The sequence below is a fragment of the Coffea eugenioides genome, chromosome 1 (genome assembly GCF_003713205.1).
Source record: "Coffea eugenioides isolate CCC68of chromosome 1, Ceug_1.0, whole genome shotgun sequence".
NCBI classification, from domain to species: Eukaryota; Viridiplantae; Streptophyta; class Magnoliopsida; order Gentianales; family Rubiaceae; genus Coffea; species Coffea eugenioides.
Genome location: NC_040035.1, coordinates 11,343,552 through 11,370,960, shown reverse-complemented (window position 1 = coordinate 11,370,960; position 27,409 = coordinate 11,343,552). Strand labels below are relative to the sequence as shown.

Genomic DNA, 27,409 nt, shown 5'->3' with positions numbered 1-27,409 from the left:
AGATCTGATTTCCTCCTCTCCCACAGGTTTAGTCAAATTTGCATTCACTCTCTCAGAAATAGTGTGTGGTATACCATCCAGAACTTCTTCCATTTCCCTTGGTTCTGATGTTGAGAAGAGTTGTCTATAGTAGTCAGCAATTTCCGCACCTAGCTCTTCCTCACTTTTGGTCCAAGTGCCATCCTCTCTTTGTATTTCCAGCATTCTATTCCTTCTCCTTCTTTCTTCCACACTGGCATGAAAGAAACTGGTGTTCTTATCACCTGCTTTTAACCATTGCAACCTAGCTTTCTGACTCCAGTAGACTTCCTCTTCTCTGTAGGCCTCTTTCAATTTCTTTTTTAGACCATTTCTAATATCCTTCTTGTTCTCCAAATCCCTTGTTTTCAGCTCCTGCAATTGATTCTTGAGCACTTCAATATTCGTCCTCGCATTGCCTTGTATTTTGTTTTTTCATTGCAACAGTTTCACCCTACACCTTTTCAATTTCTTGATTACTCTAAATATCCGTGTGCCTTCATCTTCTTGTTCCCAAGCCTGTTTGACAATATCATTGATCTCTACATTTTGGAGCCACCTTTTATCAAAAAAAAAACCTTTTCTTCCTCCTGCTTTGACATGGCTTGGTATCAAAGATTAGCATACTATGGTCAGAAGCAAAAGTGTCCTGGTGTTTACAGGTGACCCTCTCAAAAGTTTGGAGCCAAGAGTAGCTACACAATCCTCTATCCAACCTTTGTTTCACTTCCCCAGCTCCCTCCCAATTGTTACACCAAGTCCATGGATGTCCCTCAAATCCCACATCCATCAATTGTTTATCGTTAATGAAATCCTCAAATGCCTTAAAGCTACCCTCCACCCTCCAGTTGCCGCCCCATTTCTTCTTATTTGACACTATGTCATTGAAATCACCTGCTATTAGCCACTTGTCCCCCCACAATCCTTTCCTCACCTGAAGCACTTTCCATTGCTGTTTCCTTACTTGATTCTCACTATTGGCATAGACTCCTATAAACCACCAATTACACTTACCTTCCTTGTCCTCAATCTGAGCTTCAATAGTGAAAGCAGTCTTGATCACTTGTTTTATCCGTATTTTCTTCTTCCATAGCAGTGCCATTGACGGGTTTTTACTTTAAGTGCAAGTTTAATTCCGAATTTACACCCGTTGGACTGCAAGTATACAGGTCGCAATTGTAGTACAAGATGTGTATCGGGTCGATCCCACGAGGAGCAATTTAAACAATTACTAAGCCCTTGTTTTCTCTATTATTTAGACTTACAATTAATTTGAGCAGAAACTTCAGATTTTAATTCAACTACAAAAATTCTTAAATAGATAAATGCAATTTCACAATAGAAGTAGAATTCACTAAATATTAAGATCTAGGGATGTAGATTCCACATATAACACAAAAGATCTAAAACGAATGAATTTAACACTTGTTACTGCTCTTGTTTAACCAAGGATTCATTTCCAACAATACCAAAATCACATTTTCATGATAATAATGGGTTAAAACAGATTAGTTTTTCCTAATCTCTTGGAAAATACTAAATCTGTTTTGTGCATACCTGAAATATAGATTTTATCCACTTGAATGTATTTCTATTCTCATGAATATACTACTCAAGCTCTACTTATGTCATTCCATTATTTTTACCATTTCTCAATGAGTAAGAACAACTATAAACCTGCTATTGGTGATCAAGCAACAACAAGTAATCCAACATACACAAGTAGATAAGTTAATACAAGACATAACAAGCATAAATCACAATCACTTCATATCATTTGGCCATAAGCTTCATCTACTCCCTAGATAAAGGAAATTAGCTACTCATGAATGATTTAACAATCAAACTCACAAGTTTATTAATGCAAAACATCATGAAGTACAAGTATAAGAAAGGTAAAAGAAAGCTTAGCCAATTGAAGGTAAAGCTCTCCAATTCCTGCTATGTTCTTGTACAAGATGGTTACAAGTGAAAAACCAAATGCTTCTCTAAGAACTCTTAACTAGAGAGAAAACTTGTTGCAAGAAGGAAAACTAGCTACGTATGGTGATGCCAGGCTTCTCCCCTGTGTTTCTGCATAAAAGGTGGTAGAAATTCCATTCCTCTCACTTCATAATTTCCTCCACTCAGATTTTGTAAAAAGAAGTCAAAGATATGATGTTTCCTTTTTGTCCACACTCATTTGGTCTTCTCTTTTATTGCAGAAGCATGTGCACCGAATTCCCTTGCATCTTATAGCTGGAAAGTGGTATGAACACAAGAGAATTGACTGAGTCAAATTGCAGAATTTCGGCTATAAAACGCGCCTACACAAAACGCGGCATAAACTCGCGTTTTGTCTACTCACGTTTTCACTCTGGCCTTATTTCAACTGCGATTTTCTCCATGATAAAGGCCAAACTAGCTTTTGTGCAAAACACAAAAGTTGTAGCCCTTTGAGTTAGCTTTCCAATGCTTCAAGAATCATCCAAATCGGAGCTTTGTAGCCGGAGATATGATCGAAATACTGTCACCTGTTCAAACCTCTGTTTTAACTTCCGACCACAGAATGCAGCTTCTGTATTCCAACGTTTTGCCCATGCAGATGGCAGAAATGGATTTCAATGTCTTCATACGAATTGTAGGGCTCTTTCTTAGCTTTAAAATGGTATAAAGAGCACCTCAATCCGATAAGTGTAGCTCCAGATATGGCCAAAATACTGAAGAGTGTCAAAACTGACTTGTATTGCATTTCCTCACTTGAACGTTTTTCACTTCATTCTTCTTGTTGCCACTTGAATTCATCACCAAATCTCTATTTTTTACCTCATTTGACATCCTTTGGTGATTGAATCATCATTCCTGCATAAAAATGAAGTTTTTACCATTAAAATCAATAGAAATGCAATATTATCCACTTTTACCAAAAATATATAATTTTACCAAAAACCTCTTTATTTTATTTATAAAACTAAATAATTAACTCAAAATTAACTAATAAAATGCACTTAAAAATACGTAAAATAAACTCTTATCAGCCATACCTCCTGCCTTGTGCATAGCCTCTACAAAAACAGCTTCCTCAAAATGCAGTATATTTTTTACTTTTTCCATATACTTACTTCTATTTTTGGTCTCACATAAGAACAATATATCTGGAGAGGAGAGGTTATTCACCTCTCTCAACTGGGGAATTGTCAAGGGACTCCCCACACCTTGACAATTCGACACCAGTACCCTCATTTAAACATTGGGGTCCTTAAAGGGTTGGACCCCTCTCCCTTTTCCCCTGACTTTGAACCGTTGTTTCCCACTCCCACCTTCTTTCTCTTTCCTTCCAGTATGATTTCCTCATCAATGTCCATGTCAAGTTCCCTCTGAGTTCCTTTCCTTTTCCCATACTTCCTTTCCCTCAAAGTATTAGAATTCAGCTCCTGCAGTGAATGTCTTTGTTTCTTAGGAGACCTTAACACTCTCAGGATTCTTCTAGCCTGCTTCACCAGTGCCTCTTTCACCTTAGGCCCTTCTAATGTTACCATGCTTTCATCATCCCGTACTGGTATATTTTCCTTGTTGCTTTCAGGCCATGGTGTTTGGACTATAACTGTAGCTTGTTCCTCGTCCATCATTAGACAGTCACCACTTGATTCCCTAATACCTTTGCCATCTTCCTGTACTAGTCCATCAGTTACCATAGTGCTTTGAGGGCAAGGCTCCACACCTCATACTTCCTCCCCTTCGTACAATCTCCTTATATCCTGGTCAGTTTTTCTAACTAACTTTAAATGCTTATCTAGGACTAGTTCCCCACGATCCCTATAGTCACCTTCCTGTGCCACCTGAGCAGTCCTATCACCCGTTATTCTATCTTCCTCCACATTATCCTCTTTGGTTTTACCCATAGAGCCTTTCTCTTTTTGTGAACCTACCCCTGTCTCCTGATCTTCAGGTGTCCTTTGCTCTTTCCATTCCCCATCCTGGAGCATCCAATAGTGTTTTTGAGCAATGTTTTTAAACTCGGACCGGTCAGTGAACCGGAGAGGTGGCCGGTTCGCGGTTCGACCGGTCCGACCGGTCCAACCGGGCGGTTCAAAGGTTCACTGTTTTTTTTTTTTTTAAGTGTTAAGTACTAAGCAGGTTTCATTGTACACTTGAACTTTACCAACATAACTTAATTTAAGTTATGATAATAATAAATTTTCTAAAAGTTATACACAAAACATGGAATTATAAATATAATTAAAATATCATAATTCACCACAAGTTTTCATAAATTCATTATAAACATAAATAGATACAATCCAAATGTGCAACAATTATCACAAATAAAAACACAAAAAATAAATAAATTAAATATTGAAATTCTTTTACAACCCTTAAAAAAATCCATAAAAGAGTTCAAGTTAAGACAAACTATTTGAATAGCAAACTTTTATCAGTGGCATGATAAGCAACCACACCACCTTCACAATTCATCAACTTAAGCTGAAAAAGTTAAAATTTTATTATAAAAATATAAATCTAATTGCTCAAACTAAAAAAAACTAAAAATTTTTGAAAAACAAATATACAGTTAAACACATAAAAAATTAATTGCTACTAAACATTACTAATTAACATGTTATATTAAATTCAATGATCCTATACCATTAATTATTTTAAATTCAATTATCAATAGCTTCGATTATGTGCCAACTACCATATTTTTGACCAACCCAATGTTATTATTTGTAATTCCTACCCAATTCCTACACGGATGTGCACTACTTTTGCAAAAATTTCATCCTTAATTAATCGAATAAAAATAAAACAAAAATGAGGGAAACATATGAAAATTGAGGGGAAAAAGAAGAAAATGCAAAAAATCAACTAAAGATAATAATATAGAAAAAAACCTTGAAAAGAAAAAAATTAAACTTACTAAAATGTTGGAAAACAAGAAAAGTTGAAATTTTCAACTTGTTTACAATCTGCTAAAGATAATAACCTGATAATAATGGTGAAGACTTGAGAAAATCTTGTTGTGGATATTTGGGTTAAAAATGGTTAAGAAGAAAAAATTGAAAAAAAAAATAAGAGAAGAACTTGATGTTTTAATATATTTTTTAGTCAAGTAGAATTCTCAACAAACTTAAGTACAGTCTAGCGGTAAGATTGTCATATTTAAACTTGGAGACCCAGGTTCGAATCTTAGCTACACCATTCTTGATATTTTGTTGAAGAATTTAAAAAACCGCCGGTTCACGGTTCTTAATGGTTCGCACGGTTCGTCCGGTTCGTCTGAGTTTCAACGGTTCTCCATGAACTTCCGGCTTTAACATTAGACCGGACCGGTGACATGGCCGGTTCGCGGTCCAACCGGTCGAACCGGCCGGTCCGGTCCGGTTCTGAAAACATTGTTTTTGAGGGTTAAACACCATGCTAGCCTGATTATTCTGAGGTGGTTTCCTTGCAATGCCAGCACGCAGCCAGGGACCAAACTGGTTATCCTTTTTTCCTTCCCCAGTATTTCCTTGTCTCATGTATGTCCTTTCACTATGTCCTATGATTCCACAATTATAGCAAAAGTCCAGGCACCTCTCGTATTTAAAACACGCCCATTTAGTTGTTTCCCTCACTTTAACAATTGATTCTCTAAGCAGTGGTTTAGAGATATCTGTCATCACTAGGATTTTCAGGTGTCTTCCTTCTTTACCTCCCATCTGAGGAACAATCACCTCTCTAACCTTGTGAAAACTTGCACCTATCTTTTTACTTGCTTCCTTGGACATCCAATGCACCGGCAAATTCCAAACCTGAATCCACAAAGGTGCTAACCTGAAGGCCCTGTCATCCTCCTCAATACCTTCATACCATTCACTTAACACCAGCATTTGGTTGTCAATTATCCATGGTCCTCCTAGCAGAATCCTCTGTCTTTCACTCTCTGACGACAGAATGAACTGGAACAAGTTGGCTCCTAGCTCCACAACTTGTAGATCTCTAGGATAACTCCATGCAGCTACCACAAAATTCTTGATCCCAGTTTAATTGGCCATTTTTTCTCCCATTACCTTGCCAATCAAACTGTTTTTACACTCCTTAATTCCACCACTTAGTTCCTCATTCTCCAGACTCGCCATTTGGAGCTCTGTACTAGAAAGATCAAAGTTTTGCAAGATTTCTACCAGCTCGTCCGCCATGCTAATAACTTTCTGATGGTACACCACACACAGTTCTGAGGGTTTGCAGATCTACTTTCCTGCGATTCAAATAGGAATAGATCTACCCTACTCTACCAAAGAAACTGATCTAGCTGAAAAGAGAAATGAACTACTGACACACAGCTTGGGAAAGAATATTATGGCTGAGAAATTACCTGTCTTCGCTCGCTTGGGTGTCACGAGGTTCTGTTAGCATAATGCAGAACTGCTATCTAGTTGGCTCTTGTTTGCTTCTGCGTTGTAGTGACTCTTCAACTCCTTCTTATAGAGGATTCTTTTTCTTACTATCTCTCTGTTTTTCCTTTCTTTTTTCTGCTCTTCTTCCTTCTTCTTTTTTTTCCTTTTCTCTTGTTCTTTTTTCCTTTCTACCGGAGATCGACAAACGGTGGCTCCACCTCTGGGATCTTTAATAGCGGGGATTGAAAGGGATTGCTCGTTGTTGCTGAGAATCCGACAGCATTAATCTAACACCTTGCATTAAGGAAGCTCGGAAAGAAAAAATTGAAGAAAGTTTTGGTTTCTAGACAGTGTTTAAAATTTCAAACTTCAAAGCAGTACTATTCCTATTTGTCGGTAGCTCCCACTAGGGGGAGAGAGAGCTCTCTTTAGAGAGAGAAGTGCCTCTACTTTAGAGAGAGACTTTTTTTAGTTAAGTGGTTTAGTTAGAGTTTCTATATTTAGATGTTGAAATCTTGTGTAGAGAATGGGCTTTGTAGTCCTGCTTTAGGCCGAATGTTGGTGATTATTGGCAGAGTTTATTGACTAATGAAGAAACCCAGCAAAGTTGCAGAAGTAAGAATAATAGAGTTGCGAGGAAGAAAGCTTTCTTCGACTGGCTTTGCCTGAAATGTTTTCGAAAATGGCAAATTGACCACCGAATTTTGACTTAATTCTATTATGGCCCAGAAAATATGGAAAATCAATCAATCTTACTATTTTTTAAATTCAATCATTTTCTTATGTTTTAGTCATGCTTTAGAGAAGTTCTGTTTCTGGTTTAAGGAGATAATTAGAGCTTAATTAGTTTTTTAGAGCTTTTATTTTATTTTAATTTGACCCCAAAACTTTTATAATTGTTTCAATTAGGTCCTGGCTTGTTTTCAATTCTTGAATATAGGTTGTTTACTTTCATTTAAATGCTTTAATTGTGCAATTCCATGACTATTTCCATTTCTTTACATATTATTTCTTTTATTTGTTAATTAAATTGGTACATTGACTACTTTGTTGATTTTTGGAGTTTTAAATAGGGTAAATCCAAACCCAATTAGTTACTACTTCAAGGGGAGGTATTTTCTTTTATTATTTAAAAATCTTATGTGCTCCTATGTGATTTATGTGTGTAATTGCATGATTTTTTGAATGTTTTTATTTTATTTTATTTCATTTATTCATTTATTCATTTATTCACTTTATTTGTTTTAATTTCGTGTATTTATTTTAATTTAATTTTTGATTATTTGAGAGGCATTTAAATGCCAAATTGTAATAGTTAGGGAGTTCAAGACATGTATTTAGATAGAGTATGTAATAGTTAGGTAGTTATTTTATTATTTTATTCTTTTTCCCCTTAAATTGTAGTTAGAGCCCCCAAATGTAATAGTTAGGTCTCTATTTGCTCTTATTTGCTTTGTGTGCTTGCATGCTTGTGTGTTTACATGTTTACTAGCTTTCTTAGGGTCTTTACATCTAGATATTATGCTTATGTGCTTTATGTGATTTATGTGTTTACTTGTTTTTTATATTTTATATGATCTATTTAGCTATAATAAATGCATGGCATCACCACACTAGTCCAATGCTAGTTGTGGCCTATTTTCTCGATTTCTCGCTAGTACAACGCTAGTGAGAATACATGGGTTAGTCCAATGGTAGACCCTTATGGACCGTCCACGCGCTAGATCATGTTTGTGTGACAAATCACTACATTTCATGCATATTTTCCACTTTTTAGGATTTTTATCATTTTTGCATGATATTTCCCCTATATGTATATCCCTCATCCCCATGTATGAAACATGGCATGTAGACTTGCATTCCATTTAAGAAAATTAGAACTAAATTAGATCATTTGCTTGATTAGATATGAGAGTACCCCTCGAATATGGGATATGGACGAGTATGGCTTTCTAGCCTTAGCACGCTCGTATTCCCTCTATAAAAGGAAAAATTAAGTCACGAATCTTAGCCCCCGTACCCGTTATATTGTATCCCTCTCTTTTAGGTCACGTATATTTGTATATTATAATTTTTCTATTTTTTTTAAGTCTAATTGTTGCATGTTCGTGACCTCTTCGAAAAATCACTTTTGGGCGTCGCAATTAATGCGATTTGCACCAACCAAAAATTCGAAGAGACATATTGACCCTTCTGATAGCCATAAAGTCTAGGTTCGCATTCATATAGTAACATCCAAATATGATAAATTTTTAGGTTAAAATAAGAAAATTTTTTACTAAATCACGCAACTAGCCTTAGTTAGGTTGAAAGGGTGCCTTGGATTTTTTCCTTGTCTTCCCTTTTTTCAACCTTGACTCCCGAATCTTTTTCTCTTGATTTTCGAAAACTTGAAGTCGTTTAAAAAGGGTTTTCTCTACTTTTTTATGTAAAATTCATTTTAGGTGACTTGGTGCACCTTAACTCAATACCAAGTGGCGACTCCTATTTTTTATTAAAAACCCTTTTTAGACTATTATTTTGAGTCAAAAATCGTCGCACTTTAAGTCCCATCTTAGGTCCTTTTTCTTTATTTACTCTCTAACAAATCGAAAACACGTTTTCACTCAAAATAAATCAAAATTCATTTTCTAAACTTGTAATTTTATTTTTTCTTCAAAAAATGGGGCGCGACAATATCGATGCACAATAAATCTGGTTTTCTTCTTTTGTTTTTCTCAAAATTTAGCGTGGCTTATCTTCGTCACTATTTTTCTTCTTTGTAGTAAGCTTTCAATTTTTAAAATTATAATTTGAATTCTACCTATAAAAAAGAAGTATAATTTTAAAAAATAAATATGATCACCTAAATCTATCTTATCATCTTTTTCATCCTGTTGGCTTGCCCTCTTCTTATTCTTATTGCACTGCTTTCTCCTGAAGACTTGCTTTCTTTGATTTGGGATTTGCAACGTAGTAGCTTTATTGGGAAAATAAATATTAGTTTATATTCAATGCATTATGACCGGTGGATACAGGTATTATATTGACCAATTGGTATTGATTCCCCTTTTTTTGTACTTTCCCTCACATCATCCAAAGAAAATTAAACCAAAAAACACATGTGGATAAAAATAAACAATTTATCACCGTAATTATGGACTTTATTGGAGTGGCCTAATTTGAAATATATAGGTGCTAAGAACCATGATCATAAACATATACTTTTGTTTTGTTGAATTGGCTAAACAGGAAGTAAATATGTAGTTGACATTAATGCTTATAAGTATTCAACTACATTTATTGTGATTGATTTGGTTTTTCTATTGCTTATATATTGAGTTATTGAAGCATAATGGGAAATCATTTGTTAATAATGCAAGAAGTTTCATTATCCAGGTGTTCATCGAAGAACAGTTGTGGAAAGGAAACAAATGCATATACTACTTCATGAGTTATTGTTTTTCAAGTAAAGGGTGATATATCCACTCTTGAAGTTCAATACCAAACTTGAACGCAAGGTAGAAATTTTGATTTTTAAAATTTTTCTTCTTGTGATTAACATTGTACAACTTAATCACGAAATACAAAAGAAATTTAATATTAACATTTTCCATCTTTCTTTCTTTTGCTAAATAGATTCACCAACAGATTAGTTGTTTCAAATTTTATACTGTAATAATGTAATCTCTCAAGGTTTTGGGTTCTTTTTTTTTTTGAAATAAAAATAGTAGTATTATTAATTAGAACCGAAAATTACAATATTGATCGGATCTTCCCCCAACACAAAGCCTATACCATCCATAACTTCCTAACTGAAGGCAAGCTGAGTCTATTTAGTCGAATTTCACCACGAGCCAACTGTGGAATCAAGTGTATATGATCATAAACCCTAACCTGCTGATCAGGGTGAGCAACTCCCACATTAGATAAAATATCAGCAACTTTGTTCGCCTCTTTGTAGTAATGAACTATTCGAGGGGACTCACCCAGCAACTGTCAAATCTGCCACATCTCCCTCCGGATATGCCAAGGACACTGAAATTGCTTCCGCAGAATCCCCACCAAGACCAAGGAGTCTAACTGGATGCCCACATAATCGATATAATAAACTTGTTTTGCTCTTTCCTTTTTCTTTTTCATTTTTGACTTTTATTTATGGAATAATAATGTGATATATTCTAATAGATAATAACATTTCTTTCTTTCCTACCAATGATAACACCCTGGGCAAATGCATGGGGTTAAATCTAGTTATAATTTACAAATAGATTCAAAATGATACCATCTGTTTTGCCCAAACTAGTGCTTGTTACCGCTGATTAGCATCCAAATCCTTAGTGGGCAACCAAAGTTGTACCAACTCTCTCCATAAAAAAAAAAAGGCACATGACATTTTTTTTATTAGTTTAACTTTGACTTTTTAATGTTGACTATTAGTTTTAATAAAAATACTAATGATAACACTTTAATATGGATTGTGAGGAGGTTATGTATAAGTTTTTAAAACATAGGAGGCTGATGTGGTAAAGTACCAAATCATATAAGGGTAAAAGGTAATTTGCCTTAAAATTTATGATACATAGAGCCTTTAGAGGATAAAATGGTGAAATCAAATTCAAGGACCTTAAATCTAACGTGCAATTTTTTTATTTTCGACTTTAATCCTTTTTTTTGGGGTATAATTGAATAGCTGTTTTTCTCGTCATTATCATGCATCTTCAATGGAAACATTTTTTATTTTTAGATCTCAAGTTTTCACCTCTATTTTCTACTCTCTCTCTTTTGTTTATTCTTTTCTTTCTTCTTTTCAAGCAACACAACTCCTTTGAGAAGCCTAATGTGAACACACAACCAACTAAAATTTGTAAATTTTATAATTGGTGAATTGTTAGTAGCTCTAATTTAGTACTTGCATATCAAACCTCAAAGGTAAATAAAGGTCACCCTCCTTTTTATTTTTAGCTGTACATTAATAACGAGATTTTTATGACATCTGGAGTATTCTTGAATAATACTCGTTAACATACATGATTAAAGGTCAATGAGAAAAAAAAGACTCAATTGGGCACCTATTAGTTGTGATATTAATGATATAAATTACATTACAATTAATTTATAACATCGTACATGTATCCCGTTGATCAATTTGCTAAATCTAGTAATTTTAGGATGCAATTGTTTGTGAAAATACTTGATTTTATTTTTACCATTCACCTATATTCGTGCTTTTCCTTTTTCCTTTTTTGTTGGAATTTTTTTTGTTCCCAATTACAATTATAATTTTTTCCCAGCACCTAGTAGAAAATTTAGTTGCTCTTGAAAACTCTCACAGATTGATAATTGCTTGGTTCACATTTGCAAAAAATTTTGTTTTAAATAATAGTAAACAACCAAGGTAGGATGGCATACAATTTGAAATAAAAATCTTTAAAAGTTTTAGATTATCTTAAATGGGAATTTCTCGACTGATAAGTGGGCCTTTTACTATTTTAATTATGGCAAATAGGAGGCGATAAGGCAAGAAAAAATCATTACGAGAATAAATTATGGAAGTGCATTAAATGGGTAATATTTTTCGAAAAGAATATTACTTTGGCAAAAAAAGAAAAAAACTCACAAATTACACCTTTTAAACTTATATAATTATACTTTCCTTCCCATCCGGATCCTCCAGCTTGCAATTACACTAGAACACTGATTCAAATTATCAAAAGCTTCATATAGTTCTAGTCTACATTGATAAGCAGGTAGTCCTAGGCCAAAAGGGAAAGAAAAAAAAGTTTACTTAACATGCATGGGTTCAGAAAGGTAAAGTAAAATTCGAATAGTGTTTAAATGTAAAGGTGGTAATAAATATATGTACATTAACATAGTCAGTTGAATATAAATTAGGAGGTCATCTACTAACTTTAAAAATGCCATATGCCTAAATGATAGGCACAAATACAAATAAGCAAACTCTTAAAAATCAGAAATTGGATCATCTTTTTATTTGTGTCTGTTGTATTAGTTGTATGCTAGTTAGAGTGGGATTTTTGACAAATTAAGTGTGCCGAATTGCATATTAGATATAAAAAAAAATGAATAACCAACCGGCAAGGAAAAAAGGAGGTGTTATTTCTACCACCAAAGACTTTAAGGTTCCGTTTGATAAAACTGAATCTGAATTCTGAATTCTAAAATCTGAATACTGAAACAATTACTTTGCTGAATTTTAAGCACTGAAAAAAATATATGAATGTCTGAATTTTAATGCTAAACCTATTTATACTATTTGATAAATATTTATAACTGAATGCTTAATAAGTTTAATTTGACAATTTTGCCCTTATATCCTTTCATTCAAAAAAGAAATAGAATCTATGATTTAATTAGTTTAAAATTGTTAGGTATGAAAATGACAATATTTATTTTTAAATCAAATTAATATAAAAGATGAAATATATTATATGAGGAGTATGGAGAAGATGTGAAAGTCATTAAAAAGGGAGAAAAGAGAAACTAAAAATCATTAGATAGAGAATATTATGTTGTTTAATTAGATAAGAATTTTGAACATAATTAACAAGCAATGGTAGATTTGGTAGATAAGATAAGATAGTTGAAGTAATTCTATTGATTCTTATCAAAATTAAGCATTCAGTTATGATTCTTGTGCTGAAAAAAATACACACAGATTCAGCACTGCTTAACAAGTTCAGCAAATAGATTTTCATTTATTAAACACTCAAAACATCCGAATGTCTGAAAAAATTCAGATTCAGCACTTTTTTATGTTATCAAACAGACCCTTAATCTATAATGCGTAGTACACCCGTCTCGTCCGATGATGATTTAATCCCGGTCGGTTTCTCTAGGTCCCATTGAACCTCTCCCTCCCTAGTCTAAACTAGAGTATGAGTAAGAGTTGAAGTAGGTTAGACTAGACGTTGATGTCTAATAAATTAAAAAAAAAAAGATCTGGATGCCAATTCGCGAGTATCTCCGGCTCTGCTTGCACGTTTATGCCAGTACGTGGTGGAAAACTAAAGATAATACTGGATGGTGCCTAGAAACTAAAGATTTGTGTATCCTTGGAACTCGCAGTCAACAGATTTCTAAAATAGATCGTTATATTTTTAACAGTTATAATATTCTTCGTGCAAATTGCATACATGTTACAACTTAACCTCGAGCTTTTCCAGCTGACTGCCAGCTGACTAGTTCAGTACTTGTATATCAAATCTCAAACGTAAACAAAGGTCGCCCTCCTTTTTATTTCTAATTGTACAATAATTACAAGATTTTTATGACATCTGGAGTATTATTAAATAATACTTGTTAACATACCACTACATGGTCGAAAACTAAAAATGGTACAGGATAGTGCCCAGAAACTAAAGATTTGTGTTTCTTTGGAATTCGAAGTCAACACATTCCAAAAAATGGATCTTATATTTTTAACAGTTATAATATTCTTCGTGCAAAATGCACACAAGTTACAGCTTAGACTTGAGGTTTTCCAGCCGATTACCAGCAAAACTTCTCGTCCTATAAAATGAATAGCATTTAAAACTGAAGAAAATCTTAGATGAAAGGGACAATTTCATAAACCTCCCTTGAGATTTTTAACAATTTCACTTAGTTCCCTTGAGATTTTAAAAATTACACATACCTCCCTTGAATTTATCATTTTAGTAACAAAAACTATTCAATTGTCAAAATTTTGAATGAATAACCCAAATTGCCCTTGTGAAATTGTGAAGTTCATTTTACCTTGTTATAAAATTTGATAAAAAAATAAGGAATATGCACAAAATCTCAAACCCACTTTCAACGCTTATCTCTACTATTTTATACCTTTCATATACCTATATCTCAAATTAGTACCACTATCATCATGACCACCGCAACCATCAGTCCCTAAATTATAAAATCTCAATCTAAGTTACAAAAGAAAAAGAAAATTAGTACTGTTGAATTTAAAAAATTTCACTAACTATATTAATATAACATCCCATCCCTCAAATGTTGGAGTATCAATACATGTCCCGTTGTATTTAAATCTTCAGCTTACATCTTCTTCTATTCATCTTTAGATCTTTCAAGCCAAGCTAAAATTAATTTGTAATATGTTAGAATTATGTTTAGGACATAATTAGTTATTCTATAAGTGAACCTTGTGTTTGTTTCCATTAAATATTTAATTGTGTGGTACATTCCTATGCACAAGATTAGGAGCATGTTATTATGAAAAATATTAATATATTTAGATTATTATGGTCATTTTATAGGGTCAAGAGAGGTAAGTGTAATATTGAAAACCTCAAGGATACTAGATGAAATTTTCAGAAACCTCGAGGGAGATTTCTGAAAATTTCTCTAGATGAAAACAAGTTTAAGATTTGTATCTCTTCGGAGTACTAACTAGCGAAAATTCTACTTAGATCGGTATATATAATATTCTTCATATAAATTGTACAAGCTTGCTAATAATAGTAGCCAACAATATATGGTACAAAAAATAAATTTCTTCAGATAAGTCAAGCCAGACTTTTGCTATTCCAACATGCTAATAATAGTAAATATTAATATATGGTACAAAAATATATTACTTCAGACGTAATCAAACTTATACTAAATAATAGTTAATAACATTATTTTAGTCCCTAATCAAACTAGCGCTTGTTACCACTGAATAGCATTCAAATCTACAGTAGGCTACCAAAGTTGTACCAGCAATCCCCCAAAAAAAATAATAACAATGCACCTCATAACTTTTTTGTTTTCTTTTAAATGCTGCCGTAACTCCCTCTCAACAAAACCCCTGCCGGGAAGCTAGGATAACGTTCATTTGAGAAACAATTTTGGTAACAGTTCCAAGTGAAAAAATGTGCCTGATGCAAAATAAAACCTCATGCTTGCATCTAAATTCAATACATCTTAAAAGTTGGAATAACTGCAGCTAGCTTCCTGATTTTCCACAGAGAAGTGTTCTTGAAAGAGTGATGGCATTGCTATATGAGGGCTTCATCCCACTAAATTGCATCTTAAAGAGCAGGAGGGGAGGGAGGGGAGGGAGAGGAAGAGGGAAGAGGAGGAGGGAGGAAAGAGGGAGAGGGTGAGGGTGATGAACAAGGGAGGAGGAGGGGTGGAGAGGGTGGCGGCAGTGGAGGAGAGAGGAGGTGAGGAGGGTGGTGGTGTGTATGGTGATGGAAATTAATAAATTTGAAAAAAAAAATACTCCAATAAAAATCACAATAGAATACATCTCCAAAAAGCACATAATCTATACGACCCATTTACAATGGAAAATTTTTCAAATATAATGCTATAGTGTAATTTTTAAAAACACAACCAAAACACCTAATCTATATAACCCATCTACAGTAGAAAATTTTTCAAATAAATACTACACTATAATTTTTCAAAAACACCTAATCCATACAATTCATCTATAGTGAAAAGTTTTTTAAATACAACACTATAGTGTATTTTTCAAAATACCATTAAAAAGACCTAATCCATATGATTCATCCATAGCGGAAAGTTTTCAAATACGACACTATAGTATAATTTTTCAAAATACCATTAAAAATACCTAATCCATACGAACCATAGAATATCTAGGCTAGAAAATTCAACTGTACCTACAGATGAAACTAGAAATATACTTTAAGGGGCAAAGAAAACTTTGACGTATTTAAACTTAAGTATATAACATAACACATTTTCAAGTTTTTGTTGAGGCAAGAGTTTAAAATTATAATAACAGTTTAAATTTGAGGACAGTTCAAACTCCTCCGCACTGCCCTCTACTTCTTCCGATGAATACATCTGTTAGTCATCATTTGTAAATTCAAAAACATAATTAGCCAGCCTCTTATATGTTGATACATTTTTTCAACATTTTTTAAATCTTCATTCTTGCACAAAAAAGCTACTCAATTTTCACAAAAGAGTAATATTGGCATCCAAATTCAAGATGGAAAAGAATTTTCAGAGTCTTAATGCAAAAACGTTCTACTATGTCCTTAAGATTTTTCTTTTTTCTTTTTTGAATTCAAAAACGTTAACTTTGGCTTGGGATGAGGTAATTTCCCTTTTTCCTTAATCTTTTAAAAAAAAAAAAGAAATGAAGAGAAGAATTATATGCTTTCCTCTAGAAATTTGAATGTTAAAAGTATATACTTCCACCAAAAGTAATAGAAAAGGAAAAACTTCTACCAAAAATAAGAGAAAATGAAAAGAACAAGAAACTATGTTTGACAATATCTTGAGCATTATAACAGAAAATTTAGTGTTTGAGGATCATATATATCGAACTTTTCAAACAGAAAACATTAAATGGTCATTTGGCATAGAGTTTTGAAACTGAAAGAAATCTTGAAAAAAAAAACTATTTTATTCTACAAATATGTGTTGACCTAATCTTCTTGCATCGAAGCTTCCCATGTATTCACGGATCACAAGCATGGTTTTGCATGTGCCTGAACCTGAACGTGCATTAATGAATACGAAAAAACGAAGTCATTAAATGGTTCATTACAAAGTCAAATCCAACGAAATTCCATCCTAGAAGGAAACTCACTCCTTCTTCCCTATATATATAGCTTATGCTCGTCTAGCAATTTGCAACCCTAAAACAAGACATGGAATTCCTTGGGCATCTCCTTCTTGCTGCACTTCTAGTTAGTTTTAATTTGCTTGCAGCAAATTCCCAACACCGTGGAGTATTTCCAAGTGCTCGTGCCTTAAATAAAATTGATCGTAGTGCTGTCCCCTTATGCCCAAGCTTTGGTATAGATGAACTCAACCGGAGCAGTTTTCCCAAAGGGTTCATCTTTGGGGCTGGATCTTCTGCTTATCAGGTTCGTGATCTATTTATATATAGTATACATGTAGTTCAGGTGCTCATTCATAGGTCATTATTGTAATGCTAGACTCTAGCTTTCGTGCCCATTAAGTCAGTTATGCTTCTCATTCCTAGATGTTCTATAATATTTGTTACGCTTAAGAGGTCAAAGCATAATTTTTCTCAATATTCATTTTATCTCGTCCTATTTAATTATAGTACCTCATTTTTTGCTAATTATTAAATTGTTGCGTATTGGAAGGTAAGAGAGGGAATCATGGATCGGACAACATTACCATTACTAAATTATCTCTAAAAAGTTCTTATTATCTTTCTCCTTCTTTTGTTTTTTTCCCTCCTCTGTAGGCATTCCTAAAAGGTTAGAAGTGAAATAAGGATTCAAATATTGCAACGCTGAGAATAATTACGATTTTCTCAAATTTTTTTTTTACAGGTTGAAGGCGCTTGGAACATTGATGGCAAAGGTCCAAGCAACTGGGATGTTTTCGCTCACAAATTCCCAGGTTTACAGTCATTTTGATGCACAGATCTTCATATTACTTCAGAATATATACATTGCATAACAGAATTGAAAGATCCATACATATACATAATGGTCAACAATCATTTTGATCACCCCATATTTTCTCTGATCTTAACGACACTGTTTGATAGTGGTTCAACTTGTTTTCTTTGGTGGACAATTAGGAGTTAGATTACTTAATCACATCTAAGTGATTAAAATTTCATTTACGCATTATGGGTTAGTAGTTTATGTTTAACCTTTTACACTAGGTCACCCGTATAGTTTGCTCAGATGTGAACCACTTCTAATGTTTCAAATGACCAAATTTGGTCAAGGCTATAGATTAAACATTGTGAAAATGCCAAGGGCTTAAAGACATTTCATTTTGGGCAAGTTATTAACATGAAAAACGTTACTTTTGAGAATTTAATATTGCCATTTGTATGTTGGTCCATCTATCCTATTAATTATTAATTACTACAACAAAAGAAAAAAAAAAGTATTGGTCTATGCTATTAAGTTTCGCACTTCTATTCATTACCAGTCTTCCTTCTCCAATTTATTCAGCATATCCTAATAAATTGTTGAACCAAAAAAAATGTTAAAACTAGTAGCCTAGTCTGATCAACTTCATTCTGAAACTAGAGGTAAAATTGCAAATGGCAGTAATGGAGATGTGGCAGCAGACTCCTACCATCGATATAAGGTAATGCAAACCAAATCTTTTTGCTCAAATAAGTTAATAGTAAAGCTAAAATATCATACATGGAAAAATAGGGCACACAAATCAACGAGCCCTGCAAAAAATATACCTTATTTAAAAAAAAAATTCAGTTATTTTTGTTTATTTACGTTGGCTACAATCGTTGCCACAAAAAAAAAAAAAAAAAAGGAAGTACGTCTACAATGCTATCTTTCTCTTGTGACAGGAGGATATCAAACTCTTGAAGGAAATGAATGCAGATTCTTATCGCTTCTCAATTTCTTGGCCTAGAGTAATACCTCGTAAGGCTTCACTATGTAATCCTTTATCTAGCGACAGTTTAAGCCCGTTTAATATCTACCCTGTTTAGCCAAATTGGAATATATTATGTTGTTACTAAGCTATACAATGATTTGCAGATGGCAAGATTAGCAAAGGCATAAATGGGAAAGGAATTGAGTACTACAATAAGCTCATAGACGAAATTCTAGCTTATGGTATATAAAAATCCACTGCTTTTTAAGACCATATGATCTTGATCATTTGGTTGTGTTCATCTAATTCAACATCTTTGAAATTTCAAATGCACAGGTTTAAAGCCAATTGTGACAATTTTTCACTGGGACTTGCCCCAAGCCTTAGATGAAGAGTATGGAGGCTTCTCGAGTCCTAAAATTATGTATGTCAAGATCCCTCTTCCTGTAATACTAGGGATAATTTCAGAAACCTCCCCTCAAGTTTATTAAATTACACCTACCTCCCTTGCTTTTACTATTTATATAACAATATAGTCCAAAAGGCTATATTTTTTTCTCAAAAATCCTAAACTGCCCTTTTTGTACAAAAATAAAACAAAAATTATTTTGCCAATTGCTCTCTTTAATATTTCAACCAAACCCACCGCACTAACAAACTAGCCTAAAAAATAGTCATAAAATTGTTTCTCCCAATGCACGTCTTAAAGACAAAGAAACTCTCTTTCCATACTGAAACCACAACTAACAATTGTCAAGTATTAAAAGAAATATAAATGTACTTATTAATATCTTAAAAAGTTTTTTGGATAGATAATAGACAAATTAGTAAATTTATCAATTTCAGTCCCTCTTCCTCTTTTGGCCAATGATTGCATTATTTATTCCATTATTATTGTGTACCTCTTCATTTCCTTTGAATTTGACCATGAAATCAGATTTTACTTCAATCATCAAAACTAATTCCTCAACTAAACTTGTGATTTGACAATTTCAAAGAGAAGAAATAAGGAATAGGAATATATAGTAGAGTTTGAAGGATCACTTGTGATGTGATTATTTGCAATTATAGGTAATGGTTGATGGTAATTTGACAGCGAGTTATAGAAGAAAATGGTTGATGGATGAGAAAAGAATTATAGTAACTAAGAGAAAATCATCATTGGCTATAACTTGTAAATATGATAGTCCAAAATGTCAGGTTTCTTTTTCTTTTTTTTAATCTCATTTCATTATACTATGGATTATTTATTAAGTGAAGGTCATTATAGTCATTTTATTGTGACAAGGGATGTTAGTGTAATTTGTAAAACTTGAGGGGAACCGAGTGAAATTGTCATAAGTCTCAGTGGACGTTTGTGAAATTATCCCATAATACTACTATCACAACCTAATTGATATTAATGAACTCTAAACATGGGTGATAATTTAGTCTAGAAGTGATAATTAACAAGCAACATATACAGCACTAAATAGTTTATTTTCCAAAAAATGGAATACGAAAAAAGAGAAAAATATAGACATACATAACACGATCTAGTTTATTTTTGTCGTAGCAAAAGATGCGGGGTGCATTGTAACTGCTTTCCTCACATTTTGATAACTACGCTACTGCTTAAAGAATGCAATTTTGCTTTTCAAAATTTGCACTCTGACCAAATTTGCTTCCCAAAATTTCAACAAAAATAAATCAAAATTCTTGGTGTTTCTAATTTTTACCAAATTTATCCTCAACGCTTTCTAGAAATAAAAAAATTAAATAAATTTGACCCGTAATATTCGCGCTTTTGACCAGAAAGCATGCTTATTGTCCGCACAACTTACTTTACACCTATAATACTTAGATTTGTTTGCAGAAATCACTTCATCTTTGAAAAAAAAAAAACCATTATTTTCAAACATTTGCAGAACTATAATGCAATCAATATTGGTTTTAAATTGTGGCTCAGGGAATGAATGGCTTTGAAATTGATTTTAAGGACTGCAGATTTCATTATATCTTTTTAACTAACATTTACCCGTCTCCTACATGATTCTCTCCAATATGACAATCTCGATTATGTCAACGCTGTTTTTTCGGTCAAATCGGAAGCACAAGGATCAAATTTTGTCAATTGTGCATTTTTCTGTTGTTGGTGGAAATTGAAAATATTAGAGACATGAGATTTGATGATCTGTTCAAACTTGAGAGGAAATATTATTGCAGTATTTAAACTTGATGAACTAAAATTACAATTCTTTGAAAATCATTACAAATCACCTCACAACATATTAAATAGTTAAAAACCACAACTTCTTAAGAAAGTTTGGGAAATCAAATAGTAATCCTTTTTTTAAACTGGGTATGAGACAAGTATAGTGGTGCTTTTATTTGGTTTGGTACGGTTTTATTTATTACATTATTTGATATATAATCATACTAATAGTTGAATTCGTAAAAAAAAAAATATTGATATACAAGAATAAAATATTCCACGTATATCCAGTATAGCAAAATATGATTCTGCGTACACTAAATATTGTAGCAAATATAACAACTGTTTGGAACCGAATAGAAGATAACCCTCACTTGCCCTAGGCTCTGCTTTGGAAAATCTTTTAGCTGTTCTTTTTCTATCAAATTCAGCCCAAGAAATCATTTATCCGCGCATGTATCCAATCAAATGATAGTGTTCTGTATACTGTAAGAGTTAAGATGCGTTTGGCTTTTGGATTTGATGATGTTTTATACTTTCCAGAAAGGATTATCATGACTACGCAAATCTACTGTTTGCGAGGTTTGGTGATCGAGTGAAAGATTGGATCACATTCAATGAACCTTGGACCTTTAGTTCAAAAGGTTATGATAGTGGAACCTCTGCCCCTGGTCGATGTTCTGCCTGGAAGAACAATAATTGCACAGGTGGAAATTCAGGGACAGAACCCTACTTGGTGGCACACCACCAACTTTTGGCTCATGCTGATGTAGTTAAATTATACAGGGGAGCGTATCAGGTTATTGTTGTACTTCTAATTCAAACTGACGTAGAATTTGATCGTAATCAATATTGAGTTCCATAATTACGATTACTGATTGAATCGTGCATATGTTTTAGGCTCGCCAAAAAGGACAAATTGGGATTACACTAGTCGCTGCATGGATGGTGCCATTTTCAAATTCACCTCTTGATCAACGAGCAGCCATTCGTGCCCTTGATTTCACATTTGGATGGTAGGTGTGCCAATAAACGTTTGATGAAGAAGATTGCTAACAAAGTATGTATATAAATGGCCTTTCAAAAAAAAAAAAAGCCCTTTAAAAAAAAAGATAAGAAGTTTTTTGGGCTCTCATTGAGGCTTTAGGAAATCGAAGGCTCTCTCGGCTTAAATACAATTTTTTTTAATATTTTTTTTTATATAAAAATTTCTGCAGAATTTCCCCTTATAAAGGGACTAAACTCCTTGCCAACAACCCAAAATTCAACAACAAATTTACATCATAGTGAAAACATGAAAATTTACAATTAAGTTGTACTAGTTCAACATGATTTTGTCCAAGCATCTAACTTCCAATTTTAAAACTTCACTTGGCAATTTATTTATTTATTTATTTATTTTTTTTTTTTGTACGAAAGGAAAATACATAATCTATGCTTTATATTACTCTTGTTTTTGTTTTGTTCCATGAGATATACATCTTTGAACAACCGAATATAACCTTTTTTTTTTTTTTTTTTTTCTGAAATATATTTATTTTATTAGAAGTAAGACAAGAGTAAAATGTTACATAGACCTAATTTTCCGAATTGAAGGCATTCCAAGCCTATCAAGGCGAATTGCTCCACGAGCCATTGTTGGAAACGTGTTTAATGTCTCGTATATCTTGATTTGCTGGTCTGGATGAGATACGCCCACATTGGATAACACATCAGCCACCTTATTCGCTTCCCTGTAACAATGTGAAAAACGATCCGGATCTTCCATAAACTGCCAAATCTGCCTGATAATCCGTCGGATGTGCCAGGGACATTGAATGCGATGCTGAAGAATTCCAATTAATACCAAAGAATCCGATTGCACATAGATATTCCGAAAGCACCTCTGTGCACATGTTTGAAGACCAATAAGGAGGGCACGAGCCTCTGCACGAAGACATGTAGTTTCCCCAAAATATGCCGAAAAACCAATCAAAGGGAGGCCATTTGAATCCCGAAGAACTCCACCACCTCCACCCACTCCTGGATTACCCTTAGAACATCCGTCTGTATTAAGTGTGAACCGTCCAGATTCCTTCGTTTCCCATCGAATAAGTTTGTATGTGATGCCAACATCAGATGAGTTCGGCCAATCATACAAAAGATAAAATGACTGTACTCGTCCCACTTTTTTGAAATGTATGTCCACAATGGATCGGATTTCCGAGAAAATGGCTTGACAAATGACATTCGACCGCATCTGGACATCCTCAAACATTGCTTTATTTCTTGCCTTCCAAATTTGCCAACATACTACAGAAGGAAGTAGCCGTCCAATAAACCGTCTTATATCAGAATCATATGATTTCAACCACCAACCCACTATGCGAGATCTCAAATATGACCCTGATACTTGGAGTCCACATGAAGCCCCAAAATAATTCCAAACTGTTGATGCTATAATGCCATTGGAGAATAAATGTTCGGTTGACTCTTCAGATGCCGATTGGCAGCAAAAACACTTTGAGGGTAAATGAAAACCAAAATTTCGTAACGTATCCGGTATTGGCAACCTACCCAGCAACAATCGCAACATGAAGAAAGAGGTCTTCAAAGAAAGACGAGGATGCCAGATTCTATCAAAAACCATTGATGTGTTTCGGGCTTGCCTAATTTCCCGAAACGCTGAAGATACAGTGAAATTTCCAGAATTTGTGGGCATCCATATGCCTTCAGCCTCGCCGCTCTCTTCCGGGAGTGGGTGGTTCAAAATGGAGTTAACCATTTCATATGGCAGATACTGATATAACCGATTCGCATCCCATTGCCCATTAGTTATGAAATTGCCAAACGACAAGTTTGGGAATACCGTAGCTCGTAAAAATAGCGCACCACCTCCCAACCAATTGTCATACCAAAAATGACATGCTCCGTCTTTAGCAACCCATAACATAGAAAGTTCCACTTGTCGGCTCACATTGACCATCCTTCTCCAGAGAGCAGAATCCATTGATCTGATTTCTACCTGACAGGGGTGTAGTCGTCTACAATATTTTGCTTTGATAAACTTAGCCCATAAGGACGATCCCTTTCTGAAGTTCCACCACAACTTGAATGAAAAGGCTATATAGACATCCTTTAACCTTCGAAATCCGACTCCTCCTTCCTCTATTGGATAGCACATTTGAGACCAACGTATCCAGTGATGCTTGGTGTCCTCGGGTGATAATCTCCATAGAAAATTTGAGAAGGCATTTTCTATAGTTTTAAATACCTTTGCCGGGATAATCGACGCTGATAGAAGATGCACTGGCATCGATGCTAAAACATGTTTGATTAGAACTATCTTGCCTCCAAATGATAGCATCCTTGACTTCCATGACATAATCCTCCCTAGAATAGACTGGCACACTTCCCCAAAATATGATGATTTACATCTTCCGAAGTAAAGTGGGAATCCTAGATAACGTATTGGAAAAGAATGCCAGGTAAAACCAGTGATATGTTCAATAACCCTTCGTCTCGCCGGTGACAATGATGGATGAACCAAATAACAGCTTTTTTGCACATTTATCATTTGCCCCGAACACCTTTGATATAACTGTATCACCTGCATGATTGTCTTTAAAGAGTGTGAAGATCCATTTGCAAATATAAGGACATCGTCCGCAAATGCCAAATGTGTTATAGCAGGACATGCGTGTGGAATTTTAAAACCCATAAAACCTGATTGCATGACGAGGTTATTTAAACATCTAGATAAAACCTCAGCCCCTATAATGAATAAAGCAGGCGATAAGGGGTCACCCTGACGAAGTCCATTTGAAGACTTAAAGAAACCATATGATGACCCATTTATAATTACCGAAAACCAGACATTAGATATCAATCTCCAAACAAGATCAATGAATCTTTCCCCGAAGCCAAATCTCCTCAGAACACCAATAATATGATCCCATGCCACTCGATCATATGCCTTGGACATGTCTAGCTTCATTACCACATTACCACCTCTCTTCTTTTTTCCAATACCCGATATTATCTCCTGAGCTAGCAGAAAGTTTTCTGATATGTTACGACCCTTTACAAAGCCTGTCTGCTGGGGGGAAATAATTTTTGGCAAAACATAAGCCACTCTATCTGCTAAGATCCGTGATATCAACTTGTTAAAGAAATTGCACAGACTGATTGGCCTAAATTGTGAAAATTCCTGAGGATTTGATATTTTAGGAATTAGCACAATAGAGGTAGAGGTGATGAATCGAGGTAACTCAGCCCCACAGAAAAAGCTGAGTATTGCATTATAGACATCCTGGGCAACCACTTCCCATGCAAAAGTAAAAAAATTTCCAGTGAATCCATCCGGGCCCGCAGCACTGTCTCCATCCATTGATCTCACAACTCGATAGACCTCCTCAATTGAGGGAAATTCCTCCAATTTGTCATTGTCGTCTTCGGAGATAATGGGCGGAATTAAATTCAGCATATCAGAAGAGGATTGCAAAGATCCCGTGAAAAGATTTGAGAAGTATGATATTGCCTCATCTGCTATATCAGCATTCGTGTCCACCCAAGCACCGTTTGGTTTTTTGATGCGGTGTATCATAGCTTGAGCTCGTCTCTGCCTAACCACCGCATGAAAGTACCTTGAGTTACGATCTCCTTGTTATTATTATTATTATTATTATTATTACTTTAACGTCTTTCCAATGGATTCCTAATCTTCCAATGTAAAATTCTCTTTGACCATAGTGTTTTTCCCAATTGGTGCGCAGCCTGCACCCAATGGTGCACCTAATTTAAATAAAAATATTATATGAATGTGAACACTCACAATTATATTGCTTTTGTTGGTAATAACACCTCAAAAACTCTCTTACTGAAGACCAATTTATCACTTGCTTCCTAAACTAGTTACTTCATGTCAAAGAGTTTTTGAAGTCTGGAATAACCTTTATTTTCACCATCTTTACAAATTAGATAGCCACATACTATAATTATTTAGGATGTTAACTTCTTGTTTTAGTCCCCATTTTAACACTTACCTATAGAAATGCCCCGCGTACACAGATTAATATTCTCGTGTAATATTAGGAATGCTTTCTGTTAGAAAGATCAAGGTTTCTTAAAATTTTTATGTTCAACATGAGGAAACGTCTAGTCCTCCTATTGTAAAGTTACGTTCTATGAATAAATTTTGGAGTGGTGTCCGTCCCCGTAAACAGTGTTAACCAAAAAAAACAGAAGAATGCATGCCTACATAGCCACCACCTATTCAATAAAACACTACATTCAATGATTACCTTGGCTAGATATTGACACCTATTTTCTATTGGCATGTGTTACAGGTTTATGAACCCTTTGGTGTATGGTGATTATCCCGCTTCAATGAGAATTCTTGTCCGCGACCGACTTCCCAAATTTACACCAAAGCAATCTAAAGAACTGATGGGGTCATATGATTTTCTTGGATTAAATTACTACATAACCATTTATGCTGCCCATGTTACAACTCCTCCAAATAAGGTGAATTTAAGCTATAGCACAGACGCGCAAGTTAACGTTACAAGTTGGCTTCATATTTATCCTAAAGGGATTTGGGATCTCCTTCTCCATGTAAAAACAAAATACAAAGATCCAATCATTTACATTACAGAAAATGGTACCTCTTAGCACTTTTCTTCTTCTCCTTCTCCTTTATATATATATATATATATATATATATATATATATATAATTTTATTAATGTGCTCTCTTCTTCTTCCTCTTCTTCTTTTTGTAATTTTCATCAAATCACAAGAATAATTGATACCACATGCACTCCTACATGTTACTCTATTAACCGGCAATGATGGCTACCCAATGTGCATTAATCTTAATTTATATCTTATTTTTTCAGGGGTTGATGAAGTAAACAATCCCACAATACCACTTGAGCAAGCTCTTCAAGACAGCTTTAGAATCCGATACTACTATCAGCACCTTCAGTATGTTCGAAAAGCAATCAAGTGAGTATCTACAAATACGTCAATGAAAATCATGAAACAAATTACTTGGTCAAGTTAATTAAACTTTATATTTTGAACCCATTAATGGGGCTTTATTTCACTAAACTTTGTTCATTTTTGTGTTTTATATAAATGTAGAAATGGCGTTAGAGTGATGGCATACTATGGATGGGCAATTATTGACAATTTTGAGTGGAGTGCTGGATATAGTGTCCGTTTTGGAATCAATTATGTAGACTATAGTACCTTAAAAAGATTCCGTAAGCTCTCTTCTTACTGGTTTGAGAGATTCCTCCGCAAGTAAAAGTTCACATATTATTCAGCAGCCGCCATGCTTAGTGACGGGTTTTTACTACAAGTGCAAGTTTAAATCAGATTTTATACCCGTTGTCTGCAAGTATACAGGCCAAAATCGTAATGTAGGGTATGTATCGGATCAATCCCACGAGGGACAACTTAAACAATTACTAGATCCTAATTTACTCTATTATTTAGACTCACAATATATTTGAGCAGAAAATTCCGAATTAAATCTGACTACAATCTTTTTA

General features: G+C 34.2%; 2 protein-coding genes across 2 annotated transcripts; one reads left to right on the top strand and one right to left on the bottom strand.

The window, feature by feature from the left end:
• Window positions 1-3,719: 3,719 nt before the first annotated feature.
• LOC113767800 lies at window positions 3,720-6,179 on the bottom strand. The gene is made up of 3 exons (XM_027312002.1): window positions 6,051-6,179; window positions 5,415-5,939; window positions 3,720-3,974 (listed from the first exon to the last, which is right to left on the bottom strand). The coding sequence occupies exons 1-3, from the start codon at window positions 6,177-6,179 to the stop codon at window positions 3,720-3,722; spliced, it is 909 nt and encodes a 302-aa protein (XP_027167803.1).
• Window positions 6,180-16,990: 10,811 nt separating this feature from the next.
• On the top strand, window positions 16,991-27,162 carry LOC113767791 (beta-glucosidase 12-like). The gene is made up of 11 exons (XM_027311990.1): window positions 16,991-17,209; window positions 17,648-17,717; window positions 18,367-18,425; window positions 18,649-18,724; window positions 18,842-18,919; window positions 19,014-19,101; window positions 21,415-21,670; window positions 21,772-21,887; window positions 26,199-26,512; window positions 26,750-26,858; window positions 26,997-27,162. Exons 1-11 carry the CDS (start codon window positions 16,991-16,993, stop codon window positions 27,160-27,162), a joined length of 1,551 nt encoding a protein of 516 aa, XP_027167791.1.
• Window positions 27,163-27,409: the final 247 nt, after the last annotated feature.

Coding starts and splice junctions, on each gene's coding strand:
- LOC113767800 (XM_027312002.1), bottom strand. CDS start 6,179: ATGGCGGACGAGCTGGTAGAAATCTTGCAAAACTTTGATCTTTCTAGT. Junction 5,940..6,050: donor AAAACAGTTTGATTGGCAAG/GTAATGGGAGAA, acceptor AACTTGTTCCAG/TTCATTCTGTCGTCAGAGAG. Junction 3,975..5,414: donor AGAATAATCAGGCTAGCATG/GTGTTTAACCCT, acceptor TGGATGCTCCAG/GATGGGGAATGGAAAGAGCA.
- LOC113767791 (XM_027311990.1), top strand. CDS start 16,991: ATGGAATTCCTTGGGCATCTCCTTCTTGCTGCACTTCTAGTTAGTTTT. Junction 18,725..18,841: donor TTGGCCTAGAGTAATACCTC/GTAAGGCTTCAC, acceptor AATGATTTGCAG/ATGGCAAGATTAGCAAAGGC. Junction 21,888..26,198: donor CTTGATTTCACATTTGGATG/GTAGGTGTGCCA, acceptor CATGTGTTACAG/GTTTATGAACCCTTTGGTGT.